Below are 19,808 nucleotides of genomic sequence, written 5' to 3'. Positions count from 1 at the left end.
GGACCATAGGAGAGCTGGCCCTTGTGGCCTCTGCATCAGAGATCTGGCCTTGACCCCTCCTGAGAGAGGCAGTAACAGTTGAGTCCCAGACTAACTAACCCAGCTACCACCCACACTCTTATCAAGGGCTTTGAGCTGGTCAACCCCAACATTTACCCTAACTACGACATGCTGGAGCATGTGAAGTGACCAGTGCTGCAGAACCATTACCACAGGGTCTCCATGACTCCTGGCAACAGTAGGATATCTTTAAGAAGTTCTGGTGAGTGTCCAGCATTGATGGTGTACCAGAAGCCAGAACCAGGCCAACAATGCATTGCAAGGAACATTTACCCCACAGCTCTCAAGACCACTACAACAAGTGAATATGTGATGGGGAGGCAGGAAATAAGGAGGAATGAACTGGTGGTCTTGTTTTGTTTGTGGGGGGCATTGGGGAGGCTACAAGGGTAGAAGGTGGACATGGAAGGACTGGGAAATGAGTGGGATTGGGGTGCATGATATGAAAGTCCCAAATAATCAATAAAGAAATTATGTTAAAAAGAAAGTAGTAGTTCAATATATGGGGGAAAAGTTAATAAGATCTCAAATTCTCATGTACTTACCCCTAGCCCTGGCTGTCCTGGAATTCATTGTATAGACCAGGCTGGCCTCAAACTTATAGAGATCTGCCTGCCTCTACCTTCTAAGTGCTGGGATTAAAAATGGGTGTACTTAGTTTTTAAAGACTTTTTGTTTTGTTTTTTTGAGACAGTGTTTCTCTGTATATCCCTGGCTATCCTGGAACTCGATCTGTAGATCAGTCTGTCCTCAAACTCACAGAGATCTGCCTGCCTCTGCTTCCCAAGTTCTGGGATTAAAGTTGTATGCCACTACCACCCATTAAGACTTTCTAATTTTAATTATGTATGTGTCTGTGTCTGTGTCTGTGTGGATATAATTCATGTTCAGCAGCCAGAAAAAGCTGTTAGATCTTGTGAACCTAGAGTTACAAGCAATTGTGAGCCACCTACCATGGATACTTAGAACAAACTCTAGGGAGGGCAGTCTTAACCGATGACCCATCTCCCCAACCCTCTGTGTGGTCTCTTCCTCCCCTTCCCCCTCCCCCTTTAAACTGTTTTGTATGTTGTGTTTGTATATGTGAAGTGTGTTCCTGAGTGCCCCTGTAAGCATGTAAAATCAGAGGAACCAGACATGGTGGCCCACACCTTTAATCCTAAAGGAGGTAGAGGCAGGTGGATCTCTGAATTTCAGAACAGCCAGGGCTATGAAGAGAGATCCTATCTCTAAAAACCACTGTATGTATGTTTGTATGTGTGAATGTATGTATTAAAAAGTCAGAGGCAATCTTTGAGGAGCTGGTTCTTCCTCCATGGATTCTGGAAACCATTACATTGGATGACATGTATTCTTCAGTTATATAAATTCAAGGATGTCCCTTTTCATTATCTTTCTATTGTGTTGCTTAATTTGGGGGGGGGGTACGGGGAATATGTGTTTTACAGTGCTGCCTAGAAGCCAAAGAACAATTTGTAGGAGTCCATTCTGTCTCTTTCTAGCATGTGAGTTCCAGGGATCAGACTCAGGTGGTCAGGCAGGGAACTATCCAAGAACCAGTCTGGATTTTCACCCCTCCCTTAGATTTTGTTGTTGATGTTGTTATGTGTATGAATATTTTACCTGCATGGATATATGTGCATCATGTGTATACCTGGTGCCTGCTGAAGTCAGAAGAGGGCATCAGCTCCCTGCAACTTGAGTAATGGTTGTGAACCCTGTCCTCTGCAAGAGCTCTTAACCACTGAACCTTCTCTCTAGCCCAATTTCCCCTTTTTTGTAGCATTAGGCTCTATGTAATAATGAAGGAGAGCAAGTGTCAGGTACTTTGTGATTATAACTTTAATAATCAAAAACTTCTTAGTGTCTTAATTTCATAGTGACTTAAAGTTTTTAGTTGTAATTTTGCTTTGTTTTCTAGAAATGACTATACATTTAAAATATATTTTGCATAGCCAGGCTGTGGTGCATGCCTTTAGTCCCAGTACTTGAGAGGCAGAGGCAGGTAAATCTCTGAGTTCAAGGCCAGCCTGGTCTACAGAGCAAGTTCCTGGACAGCCAGAGCTATACAGAGAAACCCTGTTTTGAAAAGACACCTCCCCCCCACCAAAAAAAAAATGTGTGTGTGTGTGTTCATATATATATTGCATGTAACTATTTGCTGTCTTTGGTGTGCATATCAGATTAGTTGTTGAAATTGACTGTTTTTTATAACAGGAAAGTACCTAAGACAGAAGAGAATTGATTTCCAGCTCCCCTATGACATCCTCTGGCAGTGGAAACACAACCAGGTACAAAGGCCTCTTTTACCGGTTTTTCTTTTAAGTGGTAAGGATTGGGGAACAGGGCGTGCTCTTTGTCATATCTTAGGATATACAGAAACCTGTTCTTGTGTACTCATACTTCGTAATACAGTGAGTTTCTGTTTCATTGTGCAACCTTCTGTTCTTATTCTGAGCTTTTGTTTTGGTAGCAAAGATTTTGTGCTGTAAGAATTCTATTTCAGCCAGGCGTTGGTGGCATACGCCTTTAATCCCAGCTATCAGGAGGCAAAGTCAGGCAGATCTCTGTGAGTTTGAGACCAGCCTGGTCTAACAGAGTGAGTTCCAGGACAGCCTCCAAAGCCACAGAGAAACCCTGTCTTGGGGGGGGGGGATTCTATTTCATGCAGGTCTCAGGAAAATGAAGATGTACTGCCAACAACACTTAAAAAAAAAATCAGGCCTTAATTAAGTTAGAGGTTCCAGGCCCAATCTTAAGAGCAGCCAGTGGGAGACGGAAGTAGTCATACAAATGAAATAACTTACAACATGTTTTTCTGAGTTTAGCTAAAATGCTGTCAAAAGCTAACTTTGGCAGGTGTGGTGACGCACATCTTCAATTCCAGTAGTCAGGAGGCAGAAACAAGTGGATTTCTGTGAGTTCTAGGCCTCTACACTAGAGCTGCATTGTAAGACACTGTTTCTAAACAAAAGTTAACTTTGAAAAACCAAAACCAGTTCAGTCTCCTCTGCCTCCTGTTCTCTGATGATCTCTGTTGAATTCTTTGTTTGTTTGTAGACAGGGTTTCTAAATAGCCATGGCTATCCTGGATCTTGCTCTGTAGACCAGGCTGTCCTCCTTCACCTCAGTGATCTGCCTGTCTCTGCCTCTGGAGTGCTAGGACTAAAGGTTGTGTACCACCATCTGAACTCTGTGAATTCTTTAAAATATGTTGGATATTTGGGTCTGTTTTTATTAAGTTTGGTTGAATACTTTTATTTTGTTTTTGAGACAAAGTTTTTTGTCTCCTTTTTACTTACAGAGATGGGGATTTCAATGTGGACTGAAAAAATATGATAAATCCTGACACATTACTAAATGTTGGAGTTTAGTTCAAATTGCTGTTTCTTTTGCAGCACACTTATTTTCAAATGTGGGAGCTCTCTCAGTGTTTCAGATTACCCAAGCTGGCCTTGAACCTGGCCTACCAACTCCAGTTCTCCTGCTTTCATATCCATAGTGCTGGAATCACAGATATGCACCAATAGCACATTCTGTTTGTTGGTTAACCACCCTAATGAAAATCTTAATGTTGATTGCCTGAGATTCCCAGCCAATGAGTGTGATGGCTGAGAGGCCAGCTAATCTTTCTATTTTCATACGAGTACATAGGGTTTTGTAGTTCTGTGGAGGGCTTGAACACATATTGTACCACAGACCTTTACTCCTACCACTTTCCTTTCTGTTGATAGAAACAAATAGAATCTTAAGTTACCCAAGTGAGTAGCTTTGAGTCTTTTCAATAGTTATCCAGCAGCACAATTTTTAAAAAAATTGGGCCAGGCATGGTGGCACACGCCTTTATTCCCAGCACTCGGGAGGCAGAGGCAGAGGCAGATGAATCTCAGAGAGTTCCAGGACAGCCAGGACTGTTTCACAGAGAAAACCTGTCTCAAAACAAACAAACAAAAAACCCAAAAATACATTGTTGTAACTCAGATGTTATTTATACATGCCTATAATCCTAGCACTCAGAAAAGAATATAGCAGGAGAACCAAAAATTTCACATAGAAAATTACAGTCCATCCCAGACTGCATAGATGCTTTCTTAAAAAAGAAATATGGTAATTTTATAAACTATTAAATGCTTATTAATTCTATTTCTCTGTCACCATTTTTTTTCTGTGGGGGGAAAATCACTGAGTTTCCTTCAGTCATATCTGAATCTGAAAGGCGAAAAGGATTTACAGTGTAGCTTGTGCTCTCAGTGATCCTCCTGCCTCATCTTCCCAAATCTTAGGAGGATGGAGGTAATCCATCGTGCCAAATTCCCACGAGTAGTTCTGTATGACCATAATGCCTTCCTGTATTAGAGATTGATGTCACACTGTCATTTGAAGCAAAATGCTATATCAACATTTTTTTTTCTTCTAGCTATACAAAAAGCCAGATGTCCCCCTCTATAAAAAAATCCGTTCAAGTGAGTAATTTAGAAGCTGTTTTTTTCTCTGACTTCAAAATGTCAGTGTTCCTCCTGTCTTGACACTTGATAAATAATTCTATATGTTCAAAAACTTTTATTTGCTGTCTTCTCAAGATGTCTACGTTGATGTCAAACCTCTTTCTGGTTATGAGGCTACCACCTGTAATTGTGAGAAGCCAGATGACGACACCAGGAAGGGCTGTGGGGATGACTGCCTCAATAGGTACTGTAGCTATTCCTCTAACGCCTAAGTTCTAAGAGGCTGTGTGTGTATGTAACAACTTCTTTATTTTTTCCTCTAAACACTGAACACTGATACCAATGGACTGAATATAGTGTCAGAAAGAGTCTTATGTACCAAAATTTAAGTTCCTTCACTATTTCTTAACCACTGAGCCCTGTCTCCAGCTGAAGCATAGTTAATTTCTCTGATACAAATGTCACCTTCTCTGGGGGAAGTTCTCAGGATGATATGAGATGATGTAATCTATTAATAAGCAAAGTCTTAGCCAGGTGGTGGTGGCATATGCCTTTACTCCCATCACTCAGGAAACAGAGAGAGGTGAGTCTCTGTGAGTTCAAAGCCAGCCTGGTCTACAGAGCTAGTTCTGGGACAGGCTCCAAAACTACAGAGAAACTTGTCTCGAAAAACCAGAAAATCAAAAGAAAAACAATGATACTAAAGTCTTAAGTGCCTTCTTACCTTTCAGCACATGGTGGACCATAATGAGGAAAACTATGTTAATAAACTATTAGCGTAGATGAGCAAACACATGATCTGTGACCACTAATGCATGAGATGGTAAAAAAAACTCAGAGGTAGAGAGATTCTTATTTTTAGTGGGAACTGTTTTCAGTTGGGTTAGAATACTGCTCCTCCTGCCCAAGTGCGGAAGTTGTAAGACTACACCACCAGCCTCTATTAGGCATAAAATAGAAATGCCTAATAGAGGAAAATGCATAAAGATAGAATTAGTTGGTTTTAGTAATGCAGAAAAGTGTACAGAAAATTAAGAACTTAATGTTCTGAATATGACAGTACACACCTGTTAATCTCAGCACTGGAAGGTAAGACAGCAGGAACCACAACAAATTATAGCCACCCTTGTCTACAAGGTAAGTTCTGGGACAGCTGGGGCTACATAGCTAAACACTGTCATGAAAAACCAGAACCACCAGTAGTTTTTCCCTCAGTTATCCTAGCCAAAGATAACTGCTTCTGAAGTCTCCAGGTCAGCTGCCCTGTCAGCTGGAGGGATTAGTTTTAACTGCCAGCTGGGAATCGTTCCTGGCTTATATTACTATACATGCATATAATATATTGTGTATATAAATGTAGTTTTGTATATTGATAATACTGAACGTGCAGACAGTGGGCTTTTAGAGAAGATTTGTTTACTTATTTTTCTGTCTGTGTGTATATGCCTGTGTGAGTTTATGTGTACCACATGCATGCAGGAACTGACAAAGATCAAAAGATGGCATTGCCTTCCTTGGAGTTGAGTTACAGGTGGTTGTCAGCCTTCCTGTGGGTACTGGTAATTGAACCCCATCCTTGGCCAGAACAAGCAAGCAAGTGCTCTTAATCACTGAGCCAAAGATCGTGTGGGGGTGGGATGGGGTGTGTGTGTCTGTGTATGTGTGGTACTGACTTTTTTCACTTTCAGTATTTTGTTTTTTTATTTATTTTTGAGACATGGCCTTATCTTGTAGCTCAGTCTATGCTAATACTATTAGCCGGGCGTTGTTGATACACACATTTAATTCCAGCACTCGGGAGGCAGAGGCAGGTGGATCTCTGTGAGTTTGAGACCAGCCTGGTCTACAAAGTGAGTTCCAGGACAGCCTCCAAAACAATACAGAGAAATCAAGTTTCAAAAAACAAAACAAAACAAAAAAACCACTATTTAGTCCAAACTGGCCTCAAACCCAAAGCATTCTTTTTGCCTTGGCTTTTTTTTTTTTGTGAAAGTCTCATGCTTTATGTTAATAACCATGCCCAGCTACTTATAAATATTTCAAATGTATAGTTTTTATATATCAATGTAGTCTGCAAGCTATCACTTTCAGGAACTTTCTATCATCCATCAAGTTGATAGATCACAGAGTTGTCCTCATCTCTTTTGGACATCTAATTTATTTTCAGTGTTTTACTATTTAAATTGTCACAGAGAAAATCTGTCTCAAAAACAAAACAGATGAGCAGTCTCGCCAGCCATAAATAAAGCCGGGTGGTGGTGGTGTACACTTAATCCAAGCAATCAAGAGGTGGAAGCCAGCCTGGTCTACAGAGTGAGCTCCAGGACAGCCTGGTCTACAGAGTGAGCTCCAGGACAGCCTGGTCTACAGAGTGAGCTCCAGGACAGCCTGGTCTACAGAGTGAGCTCCAGGACAGCCATGGCTACACAGAGAAACCCTGTCTCAAAAACAACAAAAGTCACACCTGGGGCTGGAGAGATGGCTCAGAGGTTAACAACCTATTAACTCCAGTTCCAGTGGACTCTGACTTGATGGACACCAGACATGCACCTTGTTCACATATATTTGTGAAGGCAAAATACATATAAAATAAATAAAAATGAAACATCTTTTAAAATGTTTTATTTTGTTTTTTGAGACAGTGTTTCTCAGTAGCTTTGGAGCCTGTCCTAGAACTCACTCTGTAGACCAGCCTGACCTAGAACTTACAGTGATCCACCTGTCTCTGCCTCCTGAGTACTGGGATTAAAGGCATGGAGCCACCAGTGCCCGGCTTGGTAATTTTTTTTTATTCATTTATTTATTTTACAGCCTTGCTGCAGCCTTCCCTCCATTCTCCCCTCCCAGTCCCTCTCCCTCCATTTTCCCCCTCCTAACTCCCAATCTCCTCCTCTTGTGTCTCCATCCAGAAAAGGACAAGTCTCCTATGAGTATCATTAAAGCATAGCATATCAAGTTGCAGTTAGATTAATCACGTCCCCATATATTAAGACTAGGCAAGGCAACCCAGTTTGAGAAGTAGGGTCCCAAAAACCAGTAAAAGAGTCAGAGCCCCACCCTGTTCCCGCTGTTAGGAGTCCCATAAGGGGATCAAGCTACAAAAGTATACCATATGTGCAGAGTACCTAGGTCAGTCTCATGCAGATTCCCTGATGGTCGATTCAGTCTCTTTGAGCCTCTATGAACCCAGGTTAGTTGATTGTGTGAGAACCTCCTTCCTTCCTTCCTTCCTTCCTTCCTTCCTCCCTCCCTCCCTCCCTCGCTCCCTCCCTCCCTCCCTCCCTCCCTCCCCGTCTTGTTGGTTTTTCAAGACAATTACTGCCCAGCTGGAGAAACCACATCTTGGAGAAGGGGATAAGAGCAAATTTTAAAACTATATCAAATATTTTGATACAGTTGTGGCTGTTTTGCATTTTGACATTTTTATTCATATGCATGGGTGTTTTATCTGCATGTATGTATGTATGTATGTATGCATACCAAATGCATGCCTGGTGCACTATAGGCCAGAAGAGGATGTGGAATGTCCTGGAACTGGAGGCCAGGTTTTCTGCAAGGGCAGCTAGTGCTCATGACTGCTGAGCCATCTTTCTAGCCCCATAATTGTAGCTTCTTATAATTGGTCTTGGATTTTCTGTATTACTTCCTGTTCCTAAATTTTGAGAATTTGACTTGGTTAATTTGTTTTTGTCTGATATTTATGTTTTATATTTTTTGGCTTTTGCATGGAGGTTTTTGTTTTGTTTTTTACATTCCATCCACAGTTGCCCCTCCCTCTGCTTCTCCTCTCTCCCACCCTCCATCCACTCCTCAGAAAGGGTGAGGCCTCCCATGGGAAGTCAACAAAACCTGGCACATCAAATTGAGACAGAACCCAAGCCCCTCCCCTCTGCATCAAAGCTGAGCAAGACATCCCACCACAGGGAATAGACTCCAAAAAAGTCAGCTCAGGCACCAGCAATAGATCCTATTCCCACTGCTAGGAGCCCCACAAGCAGACCAAGCTATATAACTGTGTCCCACATGTAGAGGGCCTAGTTGCAGGCTCCAGCTTTCAGCCCAGAGTCCATGAGCTCCCATGAGCTTGAGTCAGCTGTCTCTGTGGATTTCCCCATCATGATCCCTCCTCCCTCTCTTCAACTGGACTCCCAGGGCGTCGGCCCAGTGCTTGGAATAGATCTCTACATCTGCTTCCATCAGATGAGTTACAGTTCTATGAAGACAATTGGGGTTGTCACCAGTTTGATTACAGAAGAAGGCCAGTTCATGCACCTCCATATTGCTAGGAGTCTTAGCCAGGAACATTCTTAAGGATTCCTGGAAATTTCCCTAGCACCATGTTTCTCCCTAACCCCATAATAGCTCTTTCTGTCAAGATATCTTTCATTGCTTTCCCTCTCTGTTCCTTCCCTAACTTTACCATCCTGTTACCTCATGTTCTCATTCCCCATCCTCTCCTCTCCATTCCCCACCCGCTTCCACACACACACACACACCCTCAAGCACCACTGTCCCCAGTTTACCTAGGGCAATCCATGCATACCTCTGAGGGTCCTCCTTGTTAGCTAGCTTCTCTGGGGCTATGGATTGTAGCCTAGTTGTCCCATGATTTACATCTAATATCCATGTATGAGTGAGTACATACTGTGTTTATCTTTCTGAGTCTGGGTTACCTCACTCACCTCTAAGGACATAGAAAAGAGGGAGCTAAGCCAGGAGTGATCCTTCCTGGCAAGATTCTGTACTGTCCTAGCAACACCAAAAATAAATAAATAAATAAATAAGATGGGACCAAGTTGCCTTAAGATGTAACCACAAAATTGACATTTGAACATTCACCCTATTAAATACATTGGTTGTTTTATATCATTTTTGTTGGCATAAGTATTACTTATATTTTTCACATTATGCTGGCCTGTATTCAGTCCTACCAAACCTACTTAAACCATAACCACCAGAAAATAACCCTGAGACAATGTTGTCAATGAATGCAATGGGAGGCTATTTACTGCAAAGAAATCAATTATGATAAATGACAAGATGAAGAATGTGATAAACTGATAAATGCATAAAAATTAAGAAAAAATCAAAGTTATTACTTAATATATCCCTACTTAGATTGTTCAAATGACCCTTATTAAGTTTCCATTAAATGGAGCTGTCTAACACATGTGACTTTGTGTTATGTTTTCATATTTAAAGTTGTGAAAGTAGTTAGTGATAGCAGTAATCTTTGGTTAGTTGTTTTGTTGGGTTTTTTAGACAGGGTTTCTCTGTGTAAGAGTCCTGGCTATCCTGGAACTCACTCTGTAGACCAGGTGGCCTCTAACCCAGAGTTCCGCTTGCCTCTCCCACCACACTGGGGTATAACGCAGGAATCTTAAAGTGTGTACAAAATTAATCCTTTGTTGTTGTTATTGTTGCTGTTGCTATAGACTGTATTGCCCAGGCTGACATAGAACTCAGGTATCTGCCAACCTCTGCCTCCTGAGTGTTGACATTAAGAAGATATGTGCCGGGCCGGGCGTTGGTGGCGCACGCCTTTAATCCCAGCACTCGGGAGGCAGAGGCAGGCGGATCTCTGTGAGTTCGAGGCCAGCCTGGTCTACCGAGCGAGTTCCAGGACAGCCTCCAAGCCACAGAGAAACCCTGTCTCGAAAAACCAAAAAAAAAAAAAAAGAAGAAGAAGAAGATATGTGCCGCTGCACCCTGCCAATAGGATCAGTCACCACATTGCTGAATTGTATTTATTTGTAAGTGGCCCTGTAAAAGATGTTATTCAGAACTATTCTTTTAAATAAATAATGGGCTTTTGAGGCTGATGAGATGGCTAAGAGGGTACAGAAACTTGCTGCTAATCCTGTCCACCTAAATTCCATTTCTAGACTTACATGGTGAATGAAGAAAAACTAACCTCTGAAAGTGATGTGGACTGTGAGACAGGGTCTCACTTTGTAAGCCCTGGCTGTCCTTGAACTCACTACAGAGGTCAGGCTGTAGTGGAACTCAGAGATTCACCTACCTCTGCCTCTGATTGCTGTGATTACGGGCATTCATGAACACACCTGTCCTTTTTTTTTTTTTTTTTTTTTTTTTTTTTGGTTTTTCGAGACAAGGTTTCTCTGTGGCTTTGGAGGCTGTCCTGGCACTCGCTCTGTAGACCAGGCTGGCCTCGAACTCACAGAGATCCGCCTGCCTCTGCCTCCCGAGTGCTGGAATTAAAGGCGTGCGCCACCAACGCCCGGCTGAACACACCTGTCCTTAAGTGGGCTTTTTTGTTTTTTTTTGTCTGTTTGTTTCTGTTTTATAAGGACAGGGTTTCTCTGTGTAGCCCTGGCTGTCCTGAAACTGATTCTGTAGACCAGACTGGCCTCGAACTCAGAGATCGGCCTGCCTCTGCCTCCTGAGTGCTGGGATTAAAGACATGCGCTGCTATCCCCCCACTACCACTGTTTCCACCACCACCTGGCATTAGGTGAACATTTATAATTACTTCACATCAATGTTTTAAAGTATTTTTCTTAAATTTCAAAAGTTAAGCTTCTAATATCATTTTTCAAATTCATGGTTCCTTTTCAGTTTAAAATCAGGCATAAACCAGACGGTGGCACACACCTTTAATCGCAGCACTCGGGAGGCAGAGGCAGGCCTGGTCTACAGAGCTCATTCCAGGACAGCCTCCAAAGCCACAGAGAAACCCTGTCTCGAAACCTTGGCGGGGGTGGCGGGGACACGAGACAGACATAAAACTATGAGCTCAGTTGTCTTTGAATTGATATTACCTAAAATATGTTTACAAATTAGTTCACATGCTACAAAAAAAAGGTGGCAAGGTATTATCAAAAATGACAAGTAATTAAAAAATATAATAGCTTCTTCCTCAAGCAGTTATCTGTTTATGAATTTTTATCATGTTATGAATTTTATCCTTTGTAGCACATTTCTACTTAGAGCTGAGTAGAGGGAATGATTGTATGTTATAATATATATGAAAAAAATACTCTCAACGTCCTCCTTTCTTCTAGTTTTATAACCCAGTAAGTTATATTGTGGGGGGCTGGAGAGATGGCTCAGAGGTTAATTGCACTGGCTGTTCTTCCAGAGGACACGAGTTCAATTCCCAGCAACTACATGGTGGCTCACAGCCATCTCTAATGAGATCTGGTGTCCTCTTCTGTCATGAGGGCGTACATGTAGGCAAAAGACTGTGTACATAGTAAATACATAAAATCTTTTTTAAAAAAAAAAGTTACATTGTAGGCTGGTGAGCTGTTTCACTGTGTTAATGAGCTTCCTAGAAACCACATGTTAGAAGGAGAGGACCAAATACTGCAAGCTGTCTTTTAGAACACATTCTGATGATGTGCACCATGCATAACAAAATTGTGATACAAAGCATTGGTGGAGTTTTTTGTTTGTTTGTTTGTTTTGTAACATGATTTCACTATGAGTTCCAGGTCACATCACATAGTGAAATCATATTTCAAAAAATTTAATACAAATAAAAATGAATACACAAAAATATATACGTAACGAAGGCTTTTGTTGCATTTCTGTACATTTTTTTCCTTTTTAAAACCTTTTTTTTTTTATGGTTTTTCAAGACAGGATTTCTCAGTATTGTTTTGGAGCCTATCCTGGAACTCGCTCTGTAGACCAGGCTGGCTTCAAACTCACAGAGATCCACCTGCCTCTGTCTCCCGAGTACTGGGATTAAAGGCATGCGCCACCAACACCAGGCTCTTTTTTTGTTGTTGTTTATAGACTTTTTTCTAATCACATTTGTTGTTTGTGTGCGTATGTTCACCAAAGAGGCCAGAAGAGGCTTTCAGTCACCTAGAACTTGAGTTACAGGTGGTGTGAACCAGTTGGTAGACATCATGGAAACCAAACTTAGGTTTTCTAGAAGAGCACTAAGTGCTCTTAATCACAGAACATCTCCCCAACTTTCCTTAAGTGGGTTTCTGAGCTACGCATAAAGTGCTTTATCAGTTTCGTAGTTGAAAGATGGCTCAGTTAGTGAAGTGTATGTTGGGCAAACATGAGAACCCTCTCCTGTTCTATATGCACAGAGCACTCACATGGTACACATCCATACATGCAGACAAAACACAAGTAAGAAAGTATATAAATCAAAGGTTGGATATGTTGGTGCACACCTTTAATCCCAGCACTAAGGAGACAGAGGTAGGTGGATCTCTGAGTTCAAGGCCAACCTGGTCTGCATAGCAAGTTCTAGGGCTACAAAAAGAGGTCCTCTGTGTGTGTGTGTTATTCATAAATATCTCTCTATATTTTTTAATGAGGAGAAAAGATCAAAAATTCTATGCCAGACTATGCTATGCAGAAAGTTCCAGTACTTTCTGGACTGCAACCGGGCCAACATGATTGTTCAGGTGGTAAACATACTTGCTGCCAGGCTGAAGACTTGAGTTCAGTCCACAGGACCCACATGGTGGAAGGAGGTACCAGCTCCCATAAGATGTCCTTTGACATTTACGCATGTGCTATGACACATACTCACCCCAATATACACAATCAAGTAATAAATGTTACTTAAGAACGATATTCTTCCCCTTGCTGTTTTTCTTTCTATTTCTTTCCTACTATTCTTTCCTTATCTCAGCAGTTCTTTCTCAAGTTTGTTTGTTTGTTTGTTTGTTTTTTAATCTATGTTCCCAGCCAGGCATGGTAGTACATGACATTGATCTCAGCACTCAGGATGCAAAAGCAGGATCTTTGAGTTGAGGCCAGCCTAGTCTACAGAGTTTCAGAGCAGCCAGGAATACAAAGAAGAAGCCCTGTCTTGAAAGACCCAAACAAGAAGAGAACAGCAACAGAAAGACTAGCGTGTCTGCAGCCATACCACCCTAAAGGCACCCATTCACATCAGAACAAAAAACTAGACGGTTGTGAGTTTTATATAGCAGTAAAGCATTGTCTATGACTTAAGTCTAAAATTATGGAAGTTAACTTTTGAATTGTATCATTTTCATTTTGGATATTTAGGTACTTTGTTAAAATTGTTTCATTAATTAAATTTAAAGATATAAAATGTGTACAGTAAAATTGTATTGTATAAATTGAGTACAATTCTTTCTTTCTAGAATGATCTTTGCTGAATGTTCACCTAACACCTGCCCCTGTGGTGAGCAGTGCTGTAACCAGAGGATCCAGAGGCATGAGTGGGTGCAATGTCTGGAACGGTTTCGAGCTGAGGAAAAAGGTTGGGGAATTAGAACCAAAGAACCCCTAAAAGCTGGCCAGTTCATCATAGAATACCTAGGGGAAGTTGTCAGTGAACAAGAATTCAGGTAAATAGTGAAATTTCAATAAAATGAATCTGCAAGACGAAGATAGTGAACTAAAGATGTGAACTTTAATGTTATAATTATTAATTAGAGATTTAGTATTGATAATACAGTGGGAAGAAAAGCTGCCTTCCAATTTAATCAGTAATTGGCTTTTGGTTATTTCTCTTCAGGAACAGGATGATTGAACAGTATCATAATCACAGTGACCACTATTGTTTAAACCTGGATAGCGGGATGGTGATTGACAGTTACAGAATGGGAAATGAGGCCAGATTCATCAACCACAGCTGTGACCCAAATTGTGAAATGCAGAAATGGTAAGAAAGCATGAAAGGTGAATCAAAGAAGTATGTAGAACGGAAGGTATCGAGGGCACCAGAAATTGATCTCCTGCTGTCACGCAGTTTATACAAAGCATCTTGGGAAGTCCTTCAGGCAGAGTAAACTTTTGCTTTTTCTTAAAATAGAGCAATTGTGGTAATTCTGATCCTAGTACTTACCAAATGCTTAATGGATGCTAGATGACTACATTATATGTATGTCATTTTATTCAGCCAAGTTATATTTCAAACTTACACCAGTAGATTTATCATAAGAGGGAAATGTTAGATTCTTCGTTAATGGTCCAATCTAATTGAGAAAGAAAAAGATTTTATCAATGAAGCTTTGAAGGGCTGGAGAAATGGTTAAGAGTGCATACTGCTCTTCTGAGGTCTGGATTTGATTCCTAGCACTTCTAATTCCAGCTCTGGGGAGATGTAACGCCTCTGGCCTCTACTTGCACCTGCCCTCACATGTACATACCCACACACACATATACATGCACATAATTTTTAAAATAATAAAAAGAAATGTAGGACATGTCTCATCCGTCAGAGAGCCAAGGCCAGGTGATCAGTGGTCTACAGTACACACTGCTCTTGCAGAGGACCTGAGTTTGGTTCTCAATATCCATATGGGTGGTTCACAACTGCCTAAAACTCCAGCTCCAGAGGATACGATTCCTCTCACCTCTCCTAACAACCTGAATTGGATTCCCAGAACCCACATGTTTGTCCTCTGACAAACAGACTTACAGACACACACACACACACACACACACACACACAACACACTAAGGCATGTGCACATGGACACGCAATTAGAAGTAATATGAGGATAACATGAACAGCTAGCTTCATTTTTTTCATGAATTTCATTAAATTAAGGTGCAATTCACATACACAAAACTACGTTTTAAGTGTGTATTTTTACCAGTATATTCTCCCACAAAGTCCTCACCCCTGTGAAAACATTTCAGAAAGTTGAGAGACTGGCAGATGGAGCTTTATGATAGAGCACTTGCCTAACAAGCACAGAAGCTGAACTTCATCCCTCCATCTACAAAGTGAAAATAAAGCATGCCTTCCCCAAGCAAAAGCAGACAACCTCATAGCCAGTCTGCTGTACAGAGTAAATTCCAGGCCAGCCAGGACTAAATAGCAGGATCTTATCTCAAACAGAAACAGGAAATTCGTAGGCAGGATCTTACTATGTAGCCCTGGCTGGCTTGGAACTCATTGATAGACAAACCAGGCTGATCTCAGACTTAAAGCAATTCTCCTGCCTCTGCATGCTGAGTGTTAGTATTGCAAGTATGAGTCACACCACCCCGCTTGCCCTGTATCTCCCACAGTCAGTCTCAACACCTTCTAAAACAAATATTGATCTAGTTTCTGTTATAATCTATTGAAGGGGATTTCTGGCCCTCCACAAAGAATATACACAAAACACATACATATACCCCACACACATGTACACACCTATAATCCCAACACTTGAGAAACTAAAGTAGGAGAATATTGAGATGGAGGCTAGCCTGGGCTACATAGTGAAACTCTGTATTTAAAAAAAATGTCTTGGGGGTGAGGTGGGAGGAATGGCGCAGGCCTTTAATCCCAGCACGTAGGAGTTAGACGTAGGCAGATCTCTGAGTTTGAGGCCAGCCTAGTGTTTGAGTGAGTTCTAGGACAGCCTCCAAAGCTACAGAGAGACCCTGCCTTGAAAAACAATAGAATGGCTGAAGAGATAATTTCAGTTACGAGTACTTGCTGTTCTTGCAGAGGACCGTTGTTCAGTTCTCAGAAACCACATATGCTCTCATCTGGCACCTCCTCATCTAGCCTCCAAAGTACCAGGTGTGCACACAGTGTACAAACAGATATATAAATAAGATAAAAGAAATAAATAGGGAGGAGGGTGGCATGGGTGTGGTGATACCCACCTGTAATGCCAACACTCTAGAGAGTTCCAGGCCATCCAGAGCTGTGTAGTAAGACAAGCATACAAAAACAAGCAGAGAAATGGAGGGGACAAGGAGGCTGCTCAGCTAGTAAAGATAGTTTCCCTCGAACCTGATGCCCTGAGATTAGATCCGTGTTCCCGTGGATCTTCCCACATGGTAGAAGAAAAGAACTGCTCTTAGTAGTTGTCCCCTACCTCCACATGTGTGCCATTACATACACATGCACACGTGTACACCTGCCCAAATACAAAATAAATGTTTGAAAAATAATGAACTGGGTTTGAGGGTAGACCAGGCTGTCCTAGAACTTACAGAGATTCCCCTGCCTCTGCCTCATGAGTGCTGGGGTTAAAGGCGTGTGACCTCATGCCCATCATGAATTAATAGATTCTTCTTAAATTCTATTTTTTTGGAACTTGCTCTTCAGTCTGGCCTAACTCAGATTTCACTTGCCTCTGTTTTCCTGAGTACTGGGATTAAAGGCATGTACCACCACTGCCTGGCATAGCCCAGTCTCAAAAAATAAAAAATTAAATTAAAGTGAAATAAAAAATAAAAGACAGTACTATTTATAACAACTTCATTAAAGACTAGTGTCTCAGCCGGGCGTTGGTGGCGCACGCCTTTAATCTCAGCACTCGGGAGGCAGAAGCAGGCGGATCTCTGTGAGTTCGAGGCCAGCCTGGTCTACAGAGCAAGTTCCAGGACAGCCTCCAAAGCCACAGAGAAACCCTGTCTGGAAAAACCAAAAAAAAAAAAAAAAAAAAAAAAAGACTAGTGTCTCAGGGTGAGAGTTGGATCAGCAGTTGGTAAGAGCACTGACTGTTCTTCCAGAGGACCTGGTTTAGTACCCATGTAGCAGTTGACAGATATCTATAACTCTTGTCCCAGCAGATCCAACACCTTTTTCTAACCTTAGTGAACACCAGGCACCTATGTGGCACACATAAACATGCAGGCAAAACAAAACAAGACACTCATAAAGTACTAGAAAAATAAAAATCCTTCATACCTAAAAATAAATCTAAAGAAAGTTAGACCTTTGTGGTAAGATCCACCAAACAGACATGTATTATTCAAGGGCTAGGTATCCATCTTCATACCTGTTCTTCCACTACAGATTTTGTGGCTAGTTTAAGTTACATAGTGAGCCTCAAAAAAATTGGGGGGATGCTGGGCGGTGGTGGTGTACACCTTTAATGCCAGCACTTATGAAGCAGAGGCAGGCTGATCTCTTGAGTTCAAGGACAGCCTGGTCTACAGAGTGAGTTTCTGGACAGCCAGAGCTATTACACAGAGAAGCCCTACCTGGAAAAAAACAAAAAAGGAAAAATACAAATCGAGTTCTAGGAGAGACTCCGAAGCTACAGATAAACCCTGTCCTGAGAAAAGCCAAAAGGAAAAATGTAGGGTGGCTAAGGAAATAGCATTGGTTCCGAGGCATTGTGCACAGATCTGAGAACCTGTTGCCACATCCCCAGCACCCATGTCAAATGCCAGGCATGGCAGTGCATGGTTTGGGACTCTAACACGAAGTAAGTGGAGATAGCCTCCAAAACCCTGTCTCGGAAAAAAAAAAAAAAGTTGAAAGCCAGATTCATCTCAATGAGACCCTGTCTAAATATTACAAAATGGTGAATCACATTTGAATTCATACAAGGCAAATACAGAGGAAAGCAAAGATAAACTAGATGAAAAGAAATATAAGGGCTTGCTTGTCTTACCAAATTTCAAGCCTTAATGTAAAGAGTACCAGGTAAAAGAGTAAATAGATATCCCTTGCTTATAATAAAGAATATATATATATATACATACATATATATATATATATATATATATATATAAATCAGGCAGAGTTTGATAAACTGTCACCTTGGTCATGGCAGTGCTGCTGCTGCTAAGGATAGTTTTGAAAGACCCTTCAGTCTTCCTCTCAGGACCCTCACCCCAAAGACCACCAGAGAGACGAAGTTCATGGCCAAACGCAAGAGGATTTTTAATTAAGCCAGCGCACCGGCGTTCAGCAGCCTTGGGAAGGAGTGAACCCCGAGCAGAAATTACAGCGAGATTTTAAAGCCTGAAACCGCAAACGGGGTGGTGGGGGAGTTTGATAATCGGTGTCAGACCTTGATGCAAACACATACGCTTGTGGCTGTCTGGCTCGTTATCTGTCTTAGGCAGCGTCTGTGCCCTGGCTGAACTTTGTGACCGGCCTGGAACCTTGAGGACTGAGGTCTGGGAAATATTTCCAAGTCCTTGAGGACCACCAGGGGAGGATGTCTATCTTTAAGTGCAGCTAGTAATTTTCCAACTGTTGGGGGCCTCTTCAGTTTTCCAGTTCTTTTTCTAGCCTAAGCCACATGTGACAGTACGTTTTCTTGGACTTAGAGTAGACACAGATAACTCAAAAAGTATTAATCATGCATTTTTTGGGTTTTTTCCAGCATGGTAAAATTAATATTTCTAAAGCTTAGTGTGATAACACATGTCTAAAATCAGAATTTGAGGCTGAAGGTCCACCCTGATTCTGAGGCCAGATTGGCCTATGAAGTAAGACTGTCTCAAATATTCAAGAGTGGAATGGATTGATTTCTAATCATCCTTTATAAAAGAACTTACCTCAGGTACACTAAGATGACCCTAAGTTTTATCTCAACCCTTGACCTATCTAGAGCTGCTGTGATGAAACACTATGACCAGAAGCAATTTGGGGAGGATAGGGTTTATTTCATTCTTAGTTCCATATTAACAGTCCATCATCAAAAGCAATGAGGGCAGGGGCTGACGCAGAGGCCATGGGGGAGCTGTTTACTGGCTTGCTCCTCATAGTTTGCTCAGCCTGCTTTCTTTCTTCCTTCCTTCCTTCCTTCCTTCCTTCCTTCCTTCCTTCCTTCCTTTCTTCCTTCCTTTCTTTCTTTCTTTCTTTCTGTGTGTATGTATGGTTTTTCGAGACAGGGTTTCTCTGTGGCTTTGGAGGCTGTCCTGGAACTAGCTCTTGTAGACCAGGCTGGTCTCGAACTCTCGAACTCACAGAGATCCGCCTGCCTCTGCCTCCCGAGTGCTGGGATTAAAGGCGTTCGCCACCGCCACCTGGCTTCAGCCTGCTTTCTTATAGAACCCAGGGCCACCAATCCTGGTGGCACCACCCACATGGCCTGGGCCTTCCCATCAATCACTAATTAAGAAAATACCCTCCAGGCTTTTTAAGGGGGCATTTTCTGTACTGAGGTTATTTCCTCTCAGTTGACTTTAGCTGGTGTCAAGTTAACATAAAACAATCCAGCACACCCCCTGCAAACACAATTAGTTCTATTCATCAAAAGAATACCACTTAGGGGGCTGGAGAGATGATGGCTCAGTTGTTAAGAACACTGGCTGCTCTTCCAGAAGACTGGGGTTCATTTCCCAGTACCCACATGGCAGCTCTTAGCTGTCTGTAACTCCAGTGCCAGTGCCAGGGTTCCAACATTCTCACCCAGAGTACATGCAGGCAAAACACCAATGCACATGAATAAAAAATACATTATTTTTAGAAAAAAATACCATTTAGCTGGGCAGTGGTGATACAAGTCTTCAATCCCAGAACTCAGGAGTTTGAGGCCAGCCTGGTTTACAGAGTGAGTGCCAGGACAGCCAAGGCTACACAGAGAAACCTTATCTCAAAACAACAACAACAACAAAAAATACGATTTAGGTGGGGCTAGA

At 41.8% G+C, this 19,808-nt stretch overlaps 1 protein-coding gene across 5 annotated transcripts in view; it reads left to right on the top strand.

The window, feature by feature from the left end:
* Nucleotides 1–19,808, top strand: part of Ash1l (ASH1 like histone lysine methyltransferase) — a 139,155-nt gene that overhangs the window by 83,486 nt on the left and 35,861 nt on the right. For all 5 annotated transcript variants that reach the window (XM_040752421.1, XM_040752420.1, XM_040752419.1 and 2 more), the window contains exons 8-12: nucleotides 2,278–2,351; nucleotides 4,478–4,523; nucleotides 4,641–4,749; nucleotides 13,613–13,819; nucleotides 13,990–14,136. In XM_040752421.1, coding sequence (XP_040608355.1) covers nucleotides 2,278–2,351; nucleotides 4,478–4,523; nucleotides 4,641–4,749; nucleotides 13,613–13,819; nucleotides 13,990–14,136 — 583 coding nt within the window. The remainder of the gene's footprint in view (nucleotides 1–2,277; nucleotides 2,352–4,477; nucleotides 4,524–4,640; nucleotides 4,750–13,612; nucleotides 13,820–13,989; nucleotides 14,137–19,808) is intronic.

The sequence above is a fragment of the Mesocricetus auratus genome, unplaced genomic scaffold (genome assembly GCF_017639785.1).
Source record: "Mesocricetus auratus isolate SY011 unplaced genomic scaffold, BCM_Maur_2.0 Super-Scaffold_100009, whole genome shotgun sequence".
NCBI lineage: Eukaryota > Metazoa > Chordata > Mammalia > Rodentia > Cricetidae > Mesocricetus > Mesocricetus auratus.
This window is presented reverse-complemented; position numbering and strand designations above follow the sequence as displayed.